Source organism: Pipistrellus kuhlii, unplaced genomic scaffold (genome assembly GCF_014108245.1).
Source record: "Pipistrellus kuhlii isolate mPipKuh1 unplaced genomic scaffold, mPipKuh1.p scaffold_m20_p_9, whole genome shotgun sequence".
Taxonomy (NCBI): Eukaryota; Metazoa; Chordata; class Mammalia; order Chiroptera; family Vespertilionidae; genus Pipistrellus; species Pipistrellus kuhlii.
In genome coordinates, this window is record NW_023425595.1 from 19,471,039 (window position 1) to 19,492,895 (window position 21,857).

The 21,857-nt window shown below is 40.2% G+C and overlaps 1 protein-coding gene across 2 annotated transcripts in view; it reads right to left on the minus strand.

Annotated features, from left to right (window-relative positions):
- The window catches only part of NELL1 (neural EGFL like 1), a 622,937-nt gene that overhangs the window by 317,841 nt on the left and 283,239 nt on the right, over positions 1-21,857 (minus strand). For both annotated transcript variants that reach the window (XM_036427674.2, XM_036427675.2), the window contains exon 13: positions 5,136-5,261. In XM_036427674.2, the coding sequence (XP_036283567.1) occupies positions 5,136-5,261 (126 nt within the window). The remainder of the gene's footprint in view (positions 1-5,135; positions 5,262-21,857) is intronic.

Consider the following 21,857-nt stretch of genomic DNA (forward strand, 5'->3'; position numbering starts at 1 on the left):
ATAAATAATAAAATTTCAGGTAATAATAAGCACTGTCCAGAAAATTAAAATCAGGTGATAAGACAGAAAAATGGTTGGTTAATTATATTAATCAGAGAAAGCATCTCTGAGTTGATAATTTTTAGGCTGATATCTGAATGACAAGAAAAGCAGATATCAAGAGGGAAAATCTTTTAAGAAGGAGCAAAGCTCACGCAAAGGTCCTGGGGCAGAACAAATTTGTTGAATGTGGGGGAAAGTCAAAAGTCAGGATAGCCACCCAATAATGGACAAGGATGGAAATGGAACAAGATAAAGTCAGAGAGGTAGAAAGAAGAAAAGTCATATAGGTTTTTATATCAAAATAAGCAGAATGAATTTAATTTCTGTGCAATGGGACACTACCTGAGAGTTTTAAGTGGATTTGTATAACTTCTGCTTTAAAAGTCTGCTCTAACTACTATGCGAAGAGAGTTACAGTAGAGGAAAATTCAGGCAAAAAGTGCTGGATGGTGGCCACTGCAGCTGCTCAGCAGCTTAGTGGTACAGGATATGGACAGAAGTGGGATGATTTAGGACAGGGGATGAAGAGTAGAGTCAACAAGACTGGTGAATGGTCTGACAGTGGAGGAGCAAGAGGACAAAAGGAATTCAAGTATAACGCCTAGCTGTTTGGCTCAAAAATTGGGTAGATGGTGCTTTTATTCATTGAGATGGAGAAAAGTGGAAGAGGAGTAGATTTTCAGATGTGGAAGAAAAAAATCAAGAGTTCTGTCTGATACATGTTTAACATAAAATGCCTATGAAATAGCTATGTGTAGATGTCAAGTTGAATTTATGATTCAGAAGCTCAGGAAAAGATTAAAACTGGATAGAAATTTAAATGTTATTGACAAGTGTGCTGAAAGTCCTAAGATAGAATAAAGGCATCTAAAAAGAATATAGGAAGACAAACAATCCAATTTAAAAATGAGCAAAGGACCTAAATAGACACTTCTCCCAAGTGGACATACAGAAGGCCAAGAGACATATGAAAAAAAACTCACTAATCATCTGAGAGATGCAAATTAAAATGACAATGAGGTATCACCTCATACCTGTCAGAATGGCTATCAACAAATCAACAAATGACAAGTGCCAGAGAGGATGTGGAGAAAAGGTAAATCTAGTACACTGCTGTTGGGAATGCAGGCTGGTGCAGCCACTGTGGAAAACAGTATGGAATTCCTCAAAACATTAAATATAGAACTGTCATTTGACCCAGTGACCCACATCTAGGAATATATCCTAAGAACTAAGAAATACCAATCAGAAAGAATATATGCAGCCTATGTTCATAGCAGCACAATTTACAATAGCTAAGATTTGGAAACAACCCAAGTGCCCATCAGCAGATGAGTGGATCAAAAAGCTGTGATACAGCCCAGCCAGAGTGGCTCAGTGGTTGAACATCCACCTATGAACAAAAGGAGTCTCAGTTAGATTCCCTATAAGGGCATATGCCTGCGTTGTGGGCCGGATCCCAGGTGTGGGGCATGCAGGAGGCAGCTAATTGATCATCAGTGTTTCTGTCTCTCTCTCACTCTTCCTTCCTCTTTGAAATCAATAAAAATATATATTTTTAAAAGCTGTGGTACATTTACACAATAAAATACTGAACAGTTATATAATAAAAAGGAACTCTTGCCATTTGCAACAGCACCAATGCTAAGTGAAATAAGCCAGTCACAGAAAGATACGTATCACATGATCTCATCCATATGCAGAATGTAATGAATGAAATAAACTGATGAGCAAAATATATCCAAAGACATAGAAGTATGGCACAGACTGATGAATTTCAGGGGGAAGAAGGGAGTGGGGGGAGATATTAACTGGGAACTTATATGCATATATACTAGTACACAGCCCATGGGCACAGACAATAGTATGGTAAAGGCCTAGGAGGGGCAGGAGTGGGGTGAAAGGAGTCAATGGGAAAAAATACAAAACAAAGGGTATTTCTGTAAATGCTTTCAACAGTAAAGATAAATTTAAAAAAATAATATATAGGTGAACATAGAATGGGTCTATAATAAAGCTTTATGGCATTCTAACCTTTAAAATGTCAACAGAAAGGGGGGGGGGGGAATTGCTAAAGATACTGGGCAGGAGTGACCAGTGAGATAGGAGGAAACTCAGGAGAAATGATTGTTTCAAAAGTAAAGAAAGTGATGTGTTTAAAAGAAGAAGGTGTGATCAGCTCTTCTAAATGCTGCTGAGAGACCACAAAAGACTTGGGAAAATGGAGTTCCCTGTGACCTTGATAGATGATGAACTTGACAGATGTAGTCTCGGTGGAGTGGTGATATGGTAGCCTTACAGGAGAGGGTTGCAGAGGATATGAGCTGAGTAAATGTCAAGGAGGACAAGAACCATAGACAAATTAAGAAGTTTTGCTGTGAATAGAAGCAGAAAACAGACAGTGAGTAGGAAGGAATCTGGGATCTAAAGAAGTTCTTTTGTTTTTTGTGTGTGTGTGTTTTTTTTTTTTTTTTTTAAGAAAAAGATCTCACTCTCAGTTTTATGACTTATGAAGTCCAAAGCTCTCATCCAGGTCTCTGAAGTTGCTGGCAGTAGGATGTGGTGATAGCAACGCATGCGTGTATATGTAAATATTGGGGGGCGGGGGGCGGAATAGGAACGGCTGCCTCTGGGGTTTCAACAGGCTATACACATGTATGCATTTCTGCTGCCCACCACATTGACCTGCATTCTACTGAGGGAGGGTCTTGCCTAGTACTCAGGCTAGGGAGACACGGCTGGAGGTTTGAGGGTCATGAGGAAGACCTGCATTGCATACTACATAGCAAAACAATACAAAGACCTCATCACACATTCCTACCATTAAAAGTACTTGCCATTTTTCTTCCACTGGGCAGTCTTCACTGTCCCTCCATCTTCCAGAGTACCCAGTATTCTGTTTCTCCTCCACCCTCTTGCTTTTCTCTCTTGTGTTCAAACTGTTATTCCCTCTCAGACAAAATATACACATACAAACAAAACCAAAAAAGTGCATGCATGCGTTTGTGTGTGTAGATACTTTCCTCCAGAGTAGCCTGGTCTATTTGAAGATGGGGAAACAGGTATGTTTGGATCCCCCAAACCTGGCCTTTTACACCAGACAGTACAGTTTTCTCTCCAAAAGTAACTCTAGAGCTAGTTCCTAAAATAATCCATTTTCCATCTGGTGCTCTCTCAGCCACCAGACAGACCACCTGTCCTAGTAGGCATGCAACAAGCAGCAGCTCCCGCCTTCCTTCCTCAGAGAGAAAACAAGGGTAGAGGTGGAATTCTGATGTAACTTCCACAGGGCTTTCCACCAGCAGGGCCTGGGTTAAGATTTCTTGAGTTATAGGATATGGTGCCGCATCCTTGGGAGGATATGCACAGGTTCCTTCTAGTCTTAGGGTTAAAATAAGTGAAGACATTGATTTACTATTAAAAACAGAATTGTCATCTATAACATCACAGATTTGTAGATCTGTGTTTGTTTACAGGTCCAAAAGATTTTTGCCCCCTTAAAATGTTTAGATCTCAGCATGTTGTGCTTATATAGTGTCTCTCTCTCTTTCTCTCTCTCTCTCTCTCTCTCTCTCTCTCTCTCTCTCTCTCTCTCTCTCTCTCCCTCCCTCCCTCCCTCCACCCCCCAGGAACTTTAGTTATATTATGTAAAAGAGAAATAAATGAGATGTGGCCTCCATTAGACTCCATTAATATGAGCTCAGCAGCCTCTTAAAGAACAGTAATTTATAAATATACAACAATCCATGACAAAGATATTTGGACATATAAACATTGCTTCCCTAACTTTTAAAATATATACATATTTTTTTATTGATTTTAGAGAAAAAGGGAGAGGGATAAAAAGAGAAACATCAATGCTGAAAGAGAATAATTGATCAGCTGCCTCCTGCACAGCCCCTACTGGGGATCAAGCCCACAATATGGGTATGTGCCCTGACAGGGAATCCAATCATGCCTTCCTGGTTCATTGGTCAACTGAACCACACCAGTGGCATGGCTGCTTCCCTAAATTGTGCAACTATTTTTTAAATATATTTTATTGATTTTTTATAGAGAGGAGGAGAGAGGGATAGAGAGCTAGAAATGTCGATGAGAGAGAAACATCGACCAGCTGCCTCTTGCACACCCCCTACCGGGGATGTGTCCGCAACCAATGTACATGCCCTTGACCGGAATCGAGCCTGGGACCTTTCAGTCTGCAGACCGACGCTCTACCACTGAGCCAAACCGGTTTCAGCAAATTGTGCAACTTTTTATTCTTCCCAAAAGAATAAATTTATGAAGAAAGGAGTGCATTCCATTCTCACTGAAGAATCCAGTTTTTATATACCAGGATTAAGAGAAAGATGCAAGAATCAGAAAAAAGTACAACCTGACTAAAATCTTGTGTTCACAGGACCCTTTTCTTATAGGTTTTAGACTCATTTAAAGACATTTGACCAAGAGAAGAAAGCCTCAAATTCTTCTACCACTCTTAACCAATTTACCATTCATGACTCCATATACTAGTATGTGATTGGAAGTACTAGTATTTTGGGATCTAACCCAAGTGCCCCACAAAGCCAGCATTACTGTCACCAAGGCACCCCAACATAGTCCCTGGTTTCCCATTTTAGTACTGATTGTCCAGTGATGCTGGAAGAAGAGGGAGGAAACTATGTTATCAATCAAAAGTCTTGATTAAATCTCATATGCCCAATCTCTGCCCACCATCTACTCCTACTTTTCTTTTCAATTTAATCCTAGTTTTTCCCAAAGGGGGGGGGGGGGACTATGATGGAAGGAAAATAGTTTGATACATTATAGAACTGATGTCTCTCAGTCCATCAGTGTTACTACAGGCAACTGGGACTTCAACTCCAAATCATGCACCCATGCACACATGCTCATACCCACAGGCAGAAATGCAGGGAGTGGAATTAAATTTTGCAGATAAAATTTCTTTATAACTTTTTTCCTCTCAAAAGGTTAGGGCAAATAATTCAAGAGAAAGACAATTTAGGCAAAAATAGTACTGAATACACTTGATGTTAAATGGAACAACACAGATGTGGTGCAGAGAAGGGTTGAATCAGCTTCTTACTGCTCACCTGTGCAAGAGAAGTCATCCACGCGAATGTATCCCGGGACACAGTCACAGCGATATAAGCCAGGCAGGTTGACACACACAGTATTGGCATGACAGTAATGCATCTTAGCTGCACACTCATCAATATCTGAAAGACAAAAAAGAAGCAATATTCTGGTTAGTCAAATTATTAAACTATAGTGGATTCATCTTCCAGTGAAATTAGAAGATGTGAATGCTCATTGAAACCAAGAGAAAAAAGCAAGATGCATTAAACACAAAGTTTAAGGCAAATTTGGCTGGAGCACTAGATCCAATCTTGAGCAAAAAGTATTTTACAAAAGATACAAGATGCCAAACAACAGTTAAAAGCCCAAGAAATATAAAGACTAAATGTACTATTATTCATCTCTCACCATCAAGAGAGCTTGATTTAATGTCCAAAATCAAATAGTTCTATGTCCAGTGAGTTGATACTAATTAATATTTATTGGGTATCTACTTCACATGGTATAGCAGTTATCAGCAAGATCAGGGGCATATATCCCCTCCCCCTTGTGTGTCTTACTAAGACATGTTTTAATCCATCTGCTACAAAATGATGGTACAGCCACTTTCTCCCATGTTGCACTGTGAATACAGATAGCAACTGTTGTCTCATGCAAATTAATGTCTTTCATCTCTTGACTTAGAGATCTAATCCATGTGATAGAACAATGGTCTGATTCAACAACAACAAAAAACTTTTTTTCTTTATAACAAAAGTCAGAGCATCACCTCCTTTCTCATAAAACTCCACAATAAAAATTAAAATAGCCTACAAACGTAAATACAGAGTTTAGTCTTTTTCAGAGGTTGTGTTCAAAAATGACTTTATGATCATTTTGCTCATACTGCTTCTGTGTGATGGCTGGAGGGAAAAATATAAACCTAGTATGGGAACCCAAGATAGAAATGTGAGTTCTAGTTCTAGTTCTGTTAGTTACTAGCCTATGACTTGTACTTAACCACTGTGAGTCCCAGAATCCTCATCAGCTTGTCACATGGGTCAGTTAGGAGCCTACTGCTTTATGTCTTTATATACATTATCTAATTTAATCCACATATAATTCCATGAGTGAAGTATAACTTTACTCCCATTTTAAATCTATTTATTTTAAGAATAAAAATACATATTCTTTTCAATGCTAAAGATCTGTCACCCTATAAATATTGTGGGGCAATTGAGGCCTGGGAGAATCAGACAGACTTCTGTAACTATGATATAAAAACAAAACAGCAGAAATTAGTGAAATAATTCATGCAATGAACAAAGTGTATATCTGCACAATACCATGTACACTAGTGATCCAGGACAATGCATAATAAAAACAACTGAACAATAGGAATATAAAAACTGTATAAGATAACATCAAGCAAGGGTGAGGAGGGAACCTCTCCAGATATTTGAGATAGGATAGTAACTGCAGAGGAGTTATAACCAGAGATAAGGTTTAGGCAAGTATGATGAGTAAAAAGAGATACAAGGGAATTGAGTATGTAAGAAAAGATGTGATGAGAATGAGGTGTAAGGAACCTCAACTATTAAGGGGGGAATGAATACATGAAGAAGGAGGAAGACAGTTGAAATGGACTGGACATTATGGTGGACTCTGTGTTGGATTGCCTAGGTATCTCCTCAGAACTAATGATCTTCACCTGTTAGCCTTTCGAAAAGTTGTCCTTTTTTGAGGAGATATAGCTTATCCCCCAGTGACACTCCAACCTGAAGGTAACCTATAGTTAAGGCTGGTTCTCCTTTATCTCAAGGATGAATAATTCTAAAGGACTTCCCCAGGTTCAGAGTACTCAATGGATTGAGCTAACTCACCCCTCTACCCTTCCCATCTCCTTTCTCTCACAGGTGTGCATCCCTATAGCACTCTCTGGCAAACTCCCTTGTATGTCACCCTCCATTACATGGGCTGCTTCCTGAGGAACCAAATATCAGCAAGCATCCTAATGGAGGCAAGGAATTAACAGTGAGGGTACTAGAGTGTGTGGGCTGGAAAACTGGGAAATGGAACCACAGAGCAGCATGCGTGGCATTAAAATGTTGTAGGAAATTTAGTTATTGTTGATTACAAGGTCTATCACATAACTATTGAAGCCTGGAAGAATAGATCCCTGTGGGGGTTGGGGAACACCAAGAGAAGTCAGGCACTGAAGGGGTTGCTAGCATTAATGTTATTCATCACAGACCAGTTTTCCTCCTTCTGGGTACATAATGCAACAGTACTGGCCCCTCCTTTTCGAAGTTAAGCCTGGCTCTATGACTGAGCATGAGCATTAATTAGCCCTCTACTAAGCCCCATAGAAGATTGATGAAAAAAATGCCATCATGGACCTCACAACCTGGAAAAGCACTGAGCAAAACTTGCTAAGGTCTATTGAGAAGTTAAGACTTTTCAGGCCGAAACCAGTTTGGCTTAGTGGGATAGAGCGTTGGCCTGTGGACTGAAAGGTCCCGGGTTCGATTCCAATCAAGGGCATGTACCTTAGCTGCGGGCACATCCCCAGTAGGGGTGTGCAAGAGGCAGCTGATTGATGTTTCTCTCTCATCAATGTTTCTTCTAACTCTCTATTCCTCTCTCTTCCTCTCTGTAAAAAATCAATAATATATAAGGAGCTGCTTGTGACTTTTCAGCAGGGGGATTTGACCTACTCTTTCTAGGGTCAGAGAAGGATTCTCAATGGAAATGATGCTCTATTTGACACCTCAAGTGAAAGTGAAAGAGGAGAGGAATAACATACCCGACAGAGAATAATGTTTGAAAAGAATTAGTTAGAGGAAAGGAGTCGGGCCTACTTTAAAAGAAACCGGAAAGATAAGCTGAAGCTGGATCCTGCTGGGCCCGGTAAGTCATGTGAAGGAGTCTGGACTTTAATCAGGGCAGTGAGTGACACGATCCAATTTCTGTTTTTTTTTAAATATCACTTGGCTGCTGCGGTGAAGAGAATGGATGGAAGCAGGGCTAGCTGAAGGCTAAATCATGTTGGAATTTTACTCAGAGAAACAGCCACACTGAACTGCATCTCATTCTGCTGGGATGCCCAGCCATTCTTAAAGATGAGAAATGAATCAGGATTTGCCTTAGAGGCAATTCAATCTTCAGCCCATGGGCCTCCACTGCCAACCAAGCTGCTGACTACAATGAATGTTTCCCTGTCACAGACCCTCATCAGCTCCTCCCAGAGGGAAACCCTGGCTCATTTCCCCCAGGCCACTGGCTAACTGCTGAGAGGTGTCTGCCTCATCTAGATGGGAAGGAGTTGCTTGGCTCTCACAAGCTTATTTTCATTACAACAGCCAAGCCATTTCCTTGTTTCACGGGGCTCTAAGGCTTTAAATAAAAATATTTTCAAAAACTAGACCAGGAGATGGTTAGAAAAACCCAGCGAGAATTTTTCACATAGGTTTATCCAACTCTTGCTTTCTGCAGGTTGCCCACCTCCACCAGACACCCCTGCTGCTCTTCTATGTCTCTGAGTCTTCAGTTCATACCACTGGCAATTCTGGCTCTTGCATATCTAATAATCTCCTGGTGGCAGTCCAGAAAGAAACAGCACCAAAATAAAACAGGAAAGTTGACAAATGTACCAGAAAATTAAACTGTCATAACCTTGTCATTGTTGCTTATCTTCCATCATGTAACCACCAGATATAAAAACTACTTCCTGGTATAAATGAGGCAGAGGGGAGAAAGAAAATGTTGAGAGCCATCCAGCTGGGCCCTGGTAATAAGGTGGTGAAAAAAAAGGAAGAAACTGACAACTTCCTCAACAGTTTTGGGGGATGGGGATGGGGATGGGGCTGGGGATGGGGATGGGGATGGGGCTGGGGATGGGGATGGGGATGGGGATGGGGATGGGAAGGGAGGTGGGGGATGGGAGTGGAGAGGGAGAAAGGGAAAGGAAGGGGGAGAAAGAAGGGAGGGGGAGGGGGTAGGAGCAGGGAAGGGGTGGAAAGGGGTGGTGGAAGGAGGTGGATGGAGTGGTAACACATTTGCCAAAATACTGTCTCTCCATCCTCAAGGAAAGAAACACCCTGCAGACAGCTTCAATAGGACTCAAAAGTGCTTCAAAAGCAAAATTGATTACAGAGAGAATCAAAACAGAATGGATAGCTTCAGAGAGCTGGGATATCCTGAGAAAACAATTTTGAGAAATAGGGAACAACTGAGATTGTAAAAATGGGCCTGGGACAAATACTGCTTTTGGTTTACAGACAAAACATTCTGAAAGATAATGAATAATTACAAGCAAAGACAACAAAAATAAAAAACAGAATTCCGTAATGAAAGAATAAGCTGATGCTCAGAGACAGAGAAATGGAGTTGGCCCAAAAATGAGGACTTTATAACCATAGCCCTGAGAAGCCACCTGACCTTTGCCCAAATGCTGAGAGCACTCTTCCTAAAGCCATCTCTCTCTCTCTGCCAATGGTTTCTGCCAGTGTGATACTCACCCAAAAACCAGGAGGCCAAAAGAGGCTAAGTCCTGGGCTGAACCTCAAGGTGAGAGTTGAACATACTCAAGTTCAGACTCAAGATAAAGGTCTGAATCAGTGGAGGAAGTTTTTCTAAGAAGAACTACACTTTACATGACATCTACTTGAAGGATACTCAATAAAGAGCTGCCATTTCTCAATATCAGACACTATGCCTCATTTATGTACAATCTCATCCCTCCATTTATTCTTCATGTCTACTGTAGGAGGTAGGTTCCCCCATGTTGTGATGAGGAAACCGAAGCTCATGGATTATTAGGTCAGTTGCCCAAGACATGTAGTCAGTAAGCATAATAGCCTAGGATTGAATCTGCACAGTCTGATCCAAAGTTGCCATTGTTTTTACTGTGCCAGTTCTGATCCTCAATAATATTTCAATCCTGACTTTCAGATAATCTGATGCTGTTGCAAAGTATATAGAAGCAATGCTATCTCCAAATTCTATGTCCATGAGCTGGTCATAACATCAGTTCTGGAATAATGCTTTCTGTTAAATGCCAACATTATCCCATACACCTCTGCTTCTTCGGCTCTTTTAAATCAATCCTAATGCTTTCACATTTTGGGCTCCAGTCACCCAGCTCCTCCAAACAAGTAGCAGTATTCTGCTCCCAGCTGGATCCCACAGCATAATACATTCTCTACTCTGGTTGCTTGAGATTATCAAGTGCCTCCTATTGGATTATAAACTAGAGACAGAAAGGCCTGGGTTTGTTTTTTGGGTTTGTTTTTTTCCCCCCATTTAATTTTGTTAGAGAAACTCCTATATACCCCACTGCAGCATATATCAGATCAAGTATAATGGGACTCAAAGTATGATTCATTCATATAGATTGCTTGTCACCTTTGAAATATTAAAGCCCATCTTCTGGTGGTCTTTTGAGGTAATAAAAATACAAGATTTATGTCCCTACCCAAGATTCTGAAGAAGTTTGTTTTGTTTTAAAAAGGTATACTTGTGGACTTTAAAATGAAACTTGATGTGCGTAATGATTCTTCATGTATCACCAGCCTCCATCTGCATAAGAGAATTTACAACATGCAGACCCCAATTTGGCATCATCATTAAATTTGAGAGCAGTGTCTGGTTGCAAAGAGAGAAGCAAATACAAAGAATTCTCTTAATAAAATGATGTGATCTACTCAGGCTTATTCATAACAATTACCTAGAAAAAGGATCAGGGAGGCGGGGTTGGAGATTAGGATGCCTCACAGCTTGTACACAGTTAAAAAGGAAACAAAGTAGGGAATGAAAAACAATATATATTGAGACTACTATGTGCCAAGCACTGGATTTCATCTCTTTACTCCCAACCATCCCATGGCCTGGCATCAGAAACTACATTTACAGGACTTAGAATTTCAACTCAGGTCTCTGTGACTCCAAACAAACTTGTTCCGCTCTGACTACTGGACCAGGAGCACTGGATTAACAGTCCAGATTCAAGTTCCATTCCTGCTTTCTCTATTGGCTAACTGAAGTACTGAGCAATCCAATCACTTCTCATCTCAAGACATCAGTTTTCCTATTGGTAAAATGAGGGAGTTGAAAGCATCTAAATAGCCCCAGGTTCTAAAGTTCATGATGCATTTAAGTTTATCTGCCCATTTATCATAAAGCCTGACTGCCTCTGAAGAAATGTCTCTTGAACTGCCTCCTCTCCCTCTGCTTTAAGGAGTTCGAAGATGATCTAAATGTCTTCCCCAAACACAGGTCTTGGAAAATACTACCAAGACAATCTGAGTCTTCACACTGTTTCTTGATACCTTTGTCAACTGAGTTGGCATCTATGCTGAAAATAAGGAGCAGCTATGGCTAGCAAACCGATAGGCACACAAAACCAATGGGCAAGTTCTCTGTGAATCAATAAGAGAAATTGCAGAGCAATTGTGCCAGACTTTTATCTCCCAACTGCAGAAACTATGAGCTATAAAAACACGGTGGCCTGAACAGTAGTTTGTCATGTTAGAACCATCAATACTTTCTATCTGTGTCATACCACATATTTTTTGAAAGTCGGGGTCCATATGCTCTCTGATTTATAACTTATAAAAATCCAGTGAAACAAACAAGATCTGGATTATGATGCCCCTTTTAAGGTGATAAAATAGAGGCCCAGAGAAGATAGAAATAGAAGCCCAAGGAACCCAGATAATCAAAAAGACAGTAATAGAATCAAGGTCTTCAAACTCTGGAATTCATGTTTAGCCAATACTCCACACTTATCTACAATTATAATTTTCTTCCTAAGGCTAGGGGAGAAAACCCAAATGCCTACAGAGTTAGATAGAAGATATATATGTAAAATATGCCCCTTCCACAAATAAGACTTCTCGGTTTTTCTTAAAACATATCCCTCTTCCTCTCCCTCCCTCTTCTTTTCTATTCATCAAAGAACAAATAAGGGGAAAGGCACAGCACAAGGCCTAAGACACATGGCAAGTGACAAGAATCCTTGGTGTTAAAAGAAAATAGAAAGAGTCTGCATTGCAGAAAACTAGAGCTCTACTCTAATAATGCCATGAAGAAGCAATAAGAAATATCAAATAGAGGGATCCAAGATGGCTGCCAATGGGATGGCAACCTGCAAGATAATGTGTGAGTGACAGAATAAAAGGAAAGTACATGGGTGTGCAGGGGTTGTCTGTATTTGTGAGTGAGGGACAGTTATATTCCAAGGAATTAACTGTTGGGACTGCCAGACCAGGCTCCCCTGGCCAGGCAGCCTCTACTGCTGCTGAAATCTCTCCCTGAGATGCCAGCTCTGTCTTAAAGAGGAGAGTGATGGTGATCTTAAGTCTAGTCTTACCTTCACCTAAGGACCTCAGATACATCCCTGCATCCAACAACCACAACTCCCAGGGATGATCTGCCTCAGCTGAAAACCCAGGAACACCAAGACTCCAGCCTATCCAACCATGGGTGTCTGGAAAGTCTGTGCAGAAGGAGACAAAGAGGCACAAATATGCAGACGAGCCCTGTGCATTCTCACAGAGCAGAGAGAAGGAAAGCTGAACTGATTAATACCCACCCAGAATTGGTGAACTAAACATAAGTCAGAGATATCACCTAGTGAAAGGTGAGATCTGGGATCCAGGTGAGGGTCTCCATAAACTGATGCAGAGAATCTACCAGGAAAGAGGCATGCTGAGTAAAAGGTGATTACAACAGTTTTGGCCTTAGATTGTACCCCACCCTATTTGAATCTACCAGTGTTAGAATCCCCTTCAGCCACTAGTACCAACACAGTTACTGATTGCCTCCAAAAAGGACCAAGGCTTTCTCATGATTTGTGACTTAGACCAATGGAAGAATACAATGGAAGTGTAGAGGCAAGGATGGTTTTGTCTTCCCTACAACTGGAAAAGGAAAATCAAGATACATTTACATAATAGAGTACTATACAGCCATAAAGAAATAAGGAATTCTTACCTTTTGAAATAGCATGGATGGAACTATAGATTATTGTGCTGAGCGAAGTAAGCCAGACAGAGAAAGACAAGTACCACATGATCTAACTTATATGTGGAATATAATGAACAAAATAAATGGGCAAACAAAATAGAGGCAGGGGCATGGATACATGAAATGGACTGACAGATGACAGAGGGAAGGGATGTGTGGGGAGAACTGGGTGAAAGAAGGTGTAGATATTAGCCAAAGAACATACTAGTAAATGCATAATCCATGAACACAGACAACAGTGTGGTGAAGACCATGAGAACAGGGTGGGGGTTGTGTGGAAGTAAAGTAAAGGGGTGGGAGGCAGGGAGAATGGGGATATTTTTAATAGTGTCAAAAATCTAAATAAATAAATAAATAAATAAATAAAATGTCATGCTATCAGAAAAGAAGAGCATTATTGAGAGACTGCTGGATTCCACAGGCAGCAAAGGTTCCAAAGGTGAATGGGAAGTGGTCCCTGCCTCTTGACTTTTATGCTAAGTGCAAAAAGCCAGGGCATGCAGAACCTATGCTAATCCAGCAGAGAGACAATCACAGGGCATGAACCTTGAAAGCGCATTCCATGTTCTCCTAGAGATATTATAGGCTAATTCCAACAAAGGGGACAGGAGAAGGATTTACCCAGAAGACTTTTGTTTTGAGTCTTGGGGAGGCAAGAAAGATACCTTCATAACATGTTGATGTCCTTTGCTTATTACTTTTATTGGACTAGACAAATCTCCCTCCTCCCACCAGCTTTCTTAATATATATAATTGTTATATAATACTATGTAGTTTAAAATATATAATGTGTTCATTTTGATATGCCTATATATTGTAAAATGATTACCATCATATCCTTAGCTAACAACTTCATCGTGTTACATAAGTACTAGTGCTTTTTGTGGTGATAAATTTAAGATCTGCTCTCAAATATATAGCACAGTATTGTTTTCTATAATCACCATGCTACACATTATATTCCCAGAACTTACTCATTTTATAACTAAAAGTTTGTACTCTGACCATCAATCCATCATTAGATCAATGGATTAAGAAGATGGTGTGTGTGTGTGTGTGTGTGTGTGTGTGTGTGTAGTGGAACATATTATTCAGCCACAAGGAAGAAAGAAATCCTGACATGTGTGATAACATAATGGACCCAAGGGCATTATGTTAAATAAAATAAGCCAGATGGAGAAAAACAAATACTGTATGATACTACTTACATGCAGAATATTTTTAAAAAATACAAAGATTGGTGGACTAGGGGTGGGGAAAATGGGGAGATATTGGGCACCTATTCTTTCAATTTGCAAAGATAAAGGCCAGTGAGAGTGAATGTTGGAGGAGAGAGCAAGATTCTCAGGAAAGTCATCTATGTCCTCTATTTATCAGTTATAAGCATTAACATGTTAAGCATCCAGTCAGTCATTGGTGACTGACAGTATACTTTCCATCTGGAAGACAAAACAGGCTGGGTGCTTAATGAGTTAATCATAATAAGAGGTAGCATTTGCTGATCACTACTAGGAGCCATGTTTTAAGCACTTTACATGTCTTAATTCATCATATATTCCTAAGTACCAGACACGTAGGTATATATAAATATGCTTTTTATTTTATGGAGCCTCGAGAAGTTAACTAGCTGAAGATAACCTCATGGAACATGAATTTGATATCTACTATATTCTGTCTCTTTATAAGACCACCTTAGCTCCCCCACTCTCAATAAGAATACCCACATTCTTTGGTTAATTAAATAGCAATTTCCTATAGTCACTTGGTCAAATCATTCATTCACTACTTCCTCCACACAGTCAAAATAAAGTGTACAGGCTTTAGTCTTTTAAAAATACATGATTTGTTGCTGGAAGTTTAGACCTGATTCACTACTTCATCAAATTAACCAGTGATTAAATGCACCTGACTCCAAAATACACAAACAAACAATGGCAGGTAGTTAGTGAGCACTACCTGGATTCAGTAAATCCAGGTCCTGTCTTCCAGTGCCTATATGATGAATGATGACCAGTGGAATATACCCCCAAAATGAGCTCCTTCTCTTCCCCACCTGGAGAGATTCCTTAGGTAAAAAATCAACTTGAATTGAAATCAACATTATTCCCAATTCCAGATCCTTATAATCTGTCTGAATTTATGGACTCTAATATAAAAACCAAACCCATAAAGTATCTAAGCTGGTCCTTCAAATTCACCAAGCTCAGATGCCAATGCACTGTGACTGTTGAGAAAATAAAAATGAATGAATAACAAGAAAATAGGGAAAAATTAATACAGAATAATATTATAAGTAACCCGTTTTCTTCTGAAAAAAAGAAAACAAACACACACACAACAACAACAACAACAACAATCTAATGATGGACTGGAAAACACCATTCAAAGGTGGAAAATGCAACAGAATCTGGTTCCAAACAACATACTGGGTTTATTTTTTAACTATTTTTAAACAGAGGAACCCTTTCAAAAACAGTAATAGCTAGCACTTACTAAAAACTAGGTATTGCCCTACATATATTGTCATTTAATCCTCAAAAAAACTTTTGAAGCAGGTACTGTTTTATAATATCCCAATTCTACAAATAAAGAAACTGAGACATGGAACTAAGGCACTTGCCCAAGGTCACAAAAGCGATTAGGGGCAGAGCTAGAACTCCAGGCCAGGCAGACCTGGCTCCCAATGTGAGGCCTTACTCTCCACCCTACTCTCTCTTACCCAGAGTGACCTCACCCACGGGAGTCAGCAACTAGCTCTTAGGGGAGCAAATGAATCTCAGATATTATAAACAGTTTGATATTATCCAAACGACCATAATCCATGAACATATATATAGTGTATATGTGGTATTAAAATTTCATGGGGGAGAGATAAGGGAAAAAGTGTCTGAAAGATATCTTAGGCAGGTGATAATGAAAGAAAGATAAAGAAACAACTGAACTGCGTCTATCTGAAATAACATCTAACTTGGAAGCTCGGTTTGTAAAATGGAATTAAACAGAGGCTATGGTACAGTAAAGGCTCAGGAACACGGTTGGGATGGAGTGGAAAAAGAACAGTCCACAGTTAGCTATTGTGAATAATGTTATAAGGAACAAAGCATAGGTCCAAGTACCCATTCAAGTCCCTGCTTTCAATTCCCTTAGGTATTTATCTAAGATTGGGATTGTGGCGCCAGCTGGTAATTCTAAGTTTACATTTTTGAGGAACTACCAAACTGTTTTCTCATTTCCAGGGTCTGGGAGGAGGGAGGAATGGGCAGTTAATGCTCAATGGTTACATGGTTTCCGTGGGGTGATGAGAAAGTTCTGGAAATAACAGCAATGATGGGTGCATAACATCGTGAATGTAACTAATGATGCTGAGTTGTAGACTTACCAATGGCTACAATGGCAAAATTTTATGTTATATTCTATCATTAAAGGTAAAATAGTGTAGTATACCCAAAATCATTGATTTGTGCACTTTAAAACATTAAAATATATCTCAATAATGCTATTGTTTTTCTTTTTAAAAATGGGAGGAGGGGAATAATCACAAGTTGGCATTCTCTTTCCTGAGGGAAGAAGAAAGACTTGTTCGTAAGGATTTCAATGCCATGAAGCCTGAAAACAATGCGACAGACCTCATTTCAAATCCTACTTTTGCTGCCAATTTGTGTCACTCTGGGAAAATTACCCAATGCTTCTGAACTTGGACTCCCACATCTTGTATGCTGACTCTGCTCTCAGGAGCTCAGGTGGCCAGGAACTATGCTGGGTGACTGGGTCACAGACATGAAGTCAGTGTGGTCATGACCTCCACAGTGAATAAGAGAAGCCAGAGGAATAAACAAAGAGGGATATTGAAGTTGAAGGAAGAAATGTGCATGGATGAATCACAAGGAGGTAATGAGCAATTCTGATTAGCGAAGGGCATGTGAAGAGCTGTAATAAAATATGAGAAGAGGGAATGTTTACAAGATTGAAAAGGGAGAAGGCACAGAATGGGAAGGAAAGGAGTCCCTAGAAAAAGAAAAGACCCAGGACAGGAAGTAGATGCATCTGTAGCTGTGACTTCACATAACTGAAAAGTGTTCTTAGGAACAGACAGAACTCGGAACAGCACAGGGCAGATCACAGCAGGCCTTGAATGCCATGCTAAGGAACATGCACTTCATTTCTGAGGTCCATGAGCTTTCAACTGAAAGATGCTACCAAGCGATGAAAATTTATGATTTTAGGGGATCATGAAAATACAAGCCACCTGATGGCAGCAATCTGAGGTGGGGGACACATTTTAAAATATTTTTATTTCAGTCTTAAAGAGAACAATGATGGAATGTATATACCTGTCAAGAGCAACAATTTTTACTTCTTCATTTATTGTTCTAGATCTGTAAATGAGTAAATTAACATAGAATTATTTAATTGCATTAAACTAAGACATGATCACAGATGTATTTTTAAAAGATCATTCTGGAAACACATGGTGAGGGAGACTGTCAGGAAAGCCCTGGTGGCCACATTAAGAACAGCATGAGAATGAGGGTAGAAGTCTGGCTGCAGTGAGTTGATCAGTGGGGTGAGAGGACACAACCTTGCAGCTGACCGGTGCTACCGAGAAATGGGAGTTGGTGGTTTTAGGAGCAGAGCAGTTAAGTGATGTCAAAGATCAGGAGCATAATGAAGTGATATGGGAGTGAAGGTAATTATAGCCCTGAAGATAAAACCTCAAGGCTGGAAGTTTGCCCAGAATGATAGCTCAGCTTAGCTAGGCATGGAAGATCTCAGTGAATGAGGGGGCAGGGGCTGGCCCAGAGATTCTTCACTGACAGCCACTAGAAGAGTTAACAGGTGTTATGAGCAGATGGCTGGGACTTCAAAAGAGAAGAGGTTGTTATGAGGAAGGACGAAATTACTCTAGATGCAGTGAAGCTGTCTTTGAAGAAGCCAGGTGCTGTGTTTGGGATCCAAGGTACATTAAGTTTCAAAGAAAATTCAGCCTCCACTCAGAGCTCCAGGAGAGTTGCATCCCCAGAGGAACTCAAGGAGGCTGAGACAGAGGGGCATTCTGCACAGTTTGTGGATGTGGGGGCGCTTGTTTGCAAGGCAACAGGAATTGTGGAGAATACAGCACAATTGGAGGAAAAAGAATGGGCAGAAAGAAGAATCAGCTTAAAGGACACAGAACACAAGACTGGTAGTGGAGTCTACAAGTCAATGGATGATAAGACCTTGCAGTTCAGAAGTGTGACGCCATCAAGGCCAGGGAATGATGTTAGGCAATATCCAAGGCCTAATGAAGATGTTCAGTTAACAAGTACAGCCTTAGTTGGGGAACCAAAAGGAAAGCTAAAGAGTTATTTCTGGCCAAGGAAGAGGCAGACTGCTTGTGACTGCAGGATGGATAACCCCAGCTAGAGGAGTCTGCTCGGTGGTGAGAGATGGAATCTGTGTGTTATAAGGATAACTGCTACAGGTTGGCATCTGAGTCTCAATTTGGGACTGGACCTTCAGTGGTGGGCTGCAATTGGCTTGAATGGGCTCATGAAAGCTGACTGTGCACATATCTCCCCAAATCCACACAGTCAGTGACAACATTAATCACTTGGTGGGAGCATGAGATTCAACAAACTTCACAAATCATGCTCTTGCTCCACTGATCTTGAACCAACATTAAACAATGACTAGCATAGCACTGCCTGCCTTACCCTGGTTCCAGTACCTCCAAGGAAACAAATTATATGCCTCTTCTCCACTCTGATCCCAGCCGACTCCTTTGAAGGAATTTACCTTCCCACTTTGGCTTCCCCATTGGGTCTGCTCTAGGTCCTCCTTCACTTTGGGTACCTTGGAATCCCCAGGTGCCAAACTCTTCCACTGATTGCCCACCACCACATGCTCCAGCCATCAGCTCTGTGCATGGTGAGTATTAATAGTAGATGAGTAGAATTGGATGCTGATTCTCCTTCTGTACTTTGCTATGCATATGACCCATATTCACCATCTATTTCCTCTTCTATAAAATCCTCCCTGAATTTTTCTTATTTTTTATTTTTGAGAATTTATCCATTTTTCTCATTTTCTCAATAGGCAGATGATAGTAGTAGTTATATAGTACTTCTGTATGCCAGACAATGTTCTAAGCTTTTTACAAACATTTACTCATTTTATTCTCACTAAAATCTTATTTGGTAGTACCACTGTTCAAACCATTTTACAGATGTTGGAAACTGAGGCACAGAGGAATTGTAACTCACTGAATTCAGTAATTCAGTATTGTACAGCTAATATTTAGTAGAGCAAGGGTCCAAAGCCAGGCAGTCAGCTTCAGAGTGCTCACTCTTAACCACTGATCTATCTTCTTAGTAGTCCCTCCACCCTACTTCCTTCACTCCTACTCCACATGAATATTTCTAGTCTTTAACTTGCCAATCCAGTCAAATCGCTGCTGGCCAAGATCCTGAACTGCTAAGTCCTAGTAAGCAGTTTAAACCAAGAAAATGATAAAGCTATATTATGTTTAAACAAACAGAAATAGACTAATCAGGCCACCATGGAATACTTGGTGATACTTCTCACGTTCTTCGATCCGGGGTGCTTTACTCATTTGTCCTTTTAGCAAATATATTCTCATCATCCAGAGCCCATTTTCAATTTTACTCCACAAAAAAAGCCCTGCCTTCCTGTCCTCTGTCCTTCCACTGGATTCCCTTGGTGCCCTATTCTTACTCCTGGCTAGGACCTACACTAATTAACATGCACTGAACCTCCTCAACCTCTTCTATAAAATTGACTTCTATAAAGTTAATGTATATCATCATTGTTTGTACATTTGTCTACTTCCCTACTTGCCTGATTTTTTTAAAAATACAGGGGCTGTCTTACATTTCTGTGCCCCTAACAATCAGCATACATAGCACCTAATATCAAATATGAACTAGGTAATATTTGAAAGCCAGTGATTAAAGATAAATAACTGGACTAGCACAGAACAGGATAGATAAACAACACACACAGCAATAGAAAAGACATATGACAAATCTCTTAGATATTAAAAATTAAGTTCAGAATTAAAAGCATGGTCAATAAAATGGTTTTATCATGATTGCTTTTTCTACTGCTTAGTTTCTTTGATGAAAATTCATCAAGTTTTTAAAAACTTTGCTCTCTAAAATTGAAAATGAACTTGCATAGATCATCACCCACTCCTATCCAAACTCCTGCACATTTACTATCAGCTTTAGAAATAACCTCATTTATTCATTAAGTCCTTTTTCTCATATAACTGGATTATTTAAACCAGAATTATATAAGGTCAGCTTTCAATGAGCTGGAAATTCCTCTAGGTATATATTATAATGCTAAGAAAATATTCTGAGATCTTTGTCGAAGCTTTTTAAATAGCGAGGTAAAATCTACTGAGTAAGCTGGTATGTTTCCCAGTTCTGAAAAAGGTCTTCAGGGAAGGGGGTGTTATCAATGAGAAGATATTTACTCCCCAATGAACTACCTAACATTGGCTGAGGTCATGAATATATCATATAAAAACTACTATAATTTACTAGCTACCTATTATGTGCAAGAAAAGGTACATTCCTTAACTTTAATCTACATGATTTTGCAAAGCATTAATTTTCCATTTTACAGAAAAAGAAATTAAGGTTTGGAAAAGTTAATTAAGTTTCCTAAGATCATGAGATTAGCAGGTGGGAGAGCCAGGGTTGAAATCTAAGCCTAATTTATTTTAAAGCTTCAGCTCTTTCAAAATAGGATTCTCATAAAGAGGTTGTACTTAATAACAGGACAGTTGATTGGGAGAGAACATATTATATTGGTATTCTTTGCACTTTTATCTGGGTAAGAAACTCTGCCATGTCTCTCAACAGACCAGGATCCCCCAACAGACACATCATAAAAATGTTTGGCCGGGACCAGTTTGGCTCAATGGATAGAGCTTCGGCTTGGGGACTGGAGGGACCTTGGTTGCGGGCAGATCCCCAGTAGGGGTGTGCAAGAGGTAGCTGATTGATGACTCTCTCTCATCGATGTTTCTAACTCTCTGTCTCTCTCCCTTCCTCTCTGTACAAAATCAATAAAATATATTTAAAAAAAAAAAAAAAAAAAGATGTTTGCTGCCCAGGAATATGGCTCAGTGGTTGAGCATCAACCTATGAACCAGGAGGTCAAGGTTCAATATAAATATATATAAACTAGAGGCCCAGTGCATGAAAATTCATACACTGCAGATTGGGGGGTCCCTCAGCCTGGCTTGCCCCCTTTCACAGTCTGGGAGCCCTCAGAGGCAGGAGCCGATCAGATGATCACATCTCTGCTGCTGCCATTGCTAGCAGCGCAAGCCTCATCCAGCCCTGGTTACCTGAGCCTCAGGTGGTCCTAGGCAGCTAGGCAGCCACTATCCGAGGCTTGCCTGTGCTTTGGGCTCAGCTCTAGGTGGCTGAGGTGCTGAGGGGACTGTGGGTCTCCTGAGGTAGGCGCCCAGCAGGGCTGAGGGGACTGGGCACTGCCATCTTGTGGCTGTGGGTGCTGCCATCTTTGGGGTCATGGCAGTAAATTAGCATATTCCCTCCTTATTGGCTGTGGGTGCTGCCATCTTTGTGAGGGTATGATGATTAATTAACATATTCCTGCTTTAATACACATACACACACACACACACACACACACACACACATTTTAAAGATGTTTGCTAAGGTCCATATAAAAAGAAATCCATTTCTTTTGCA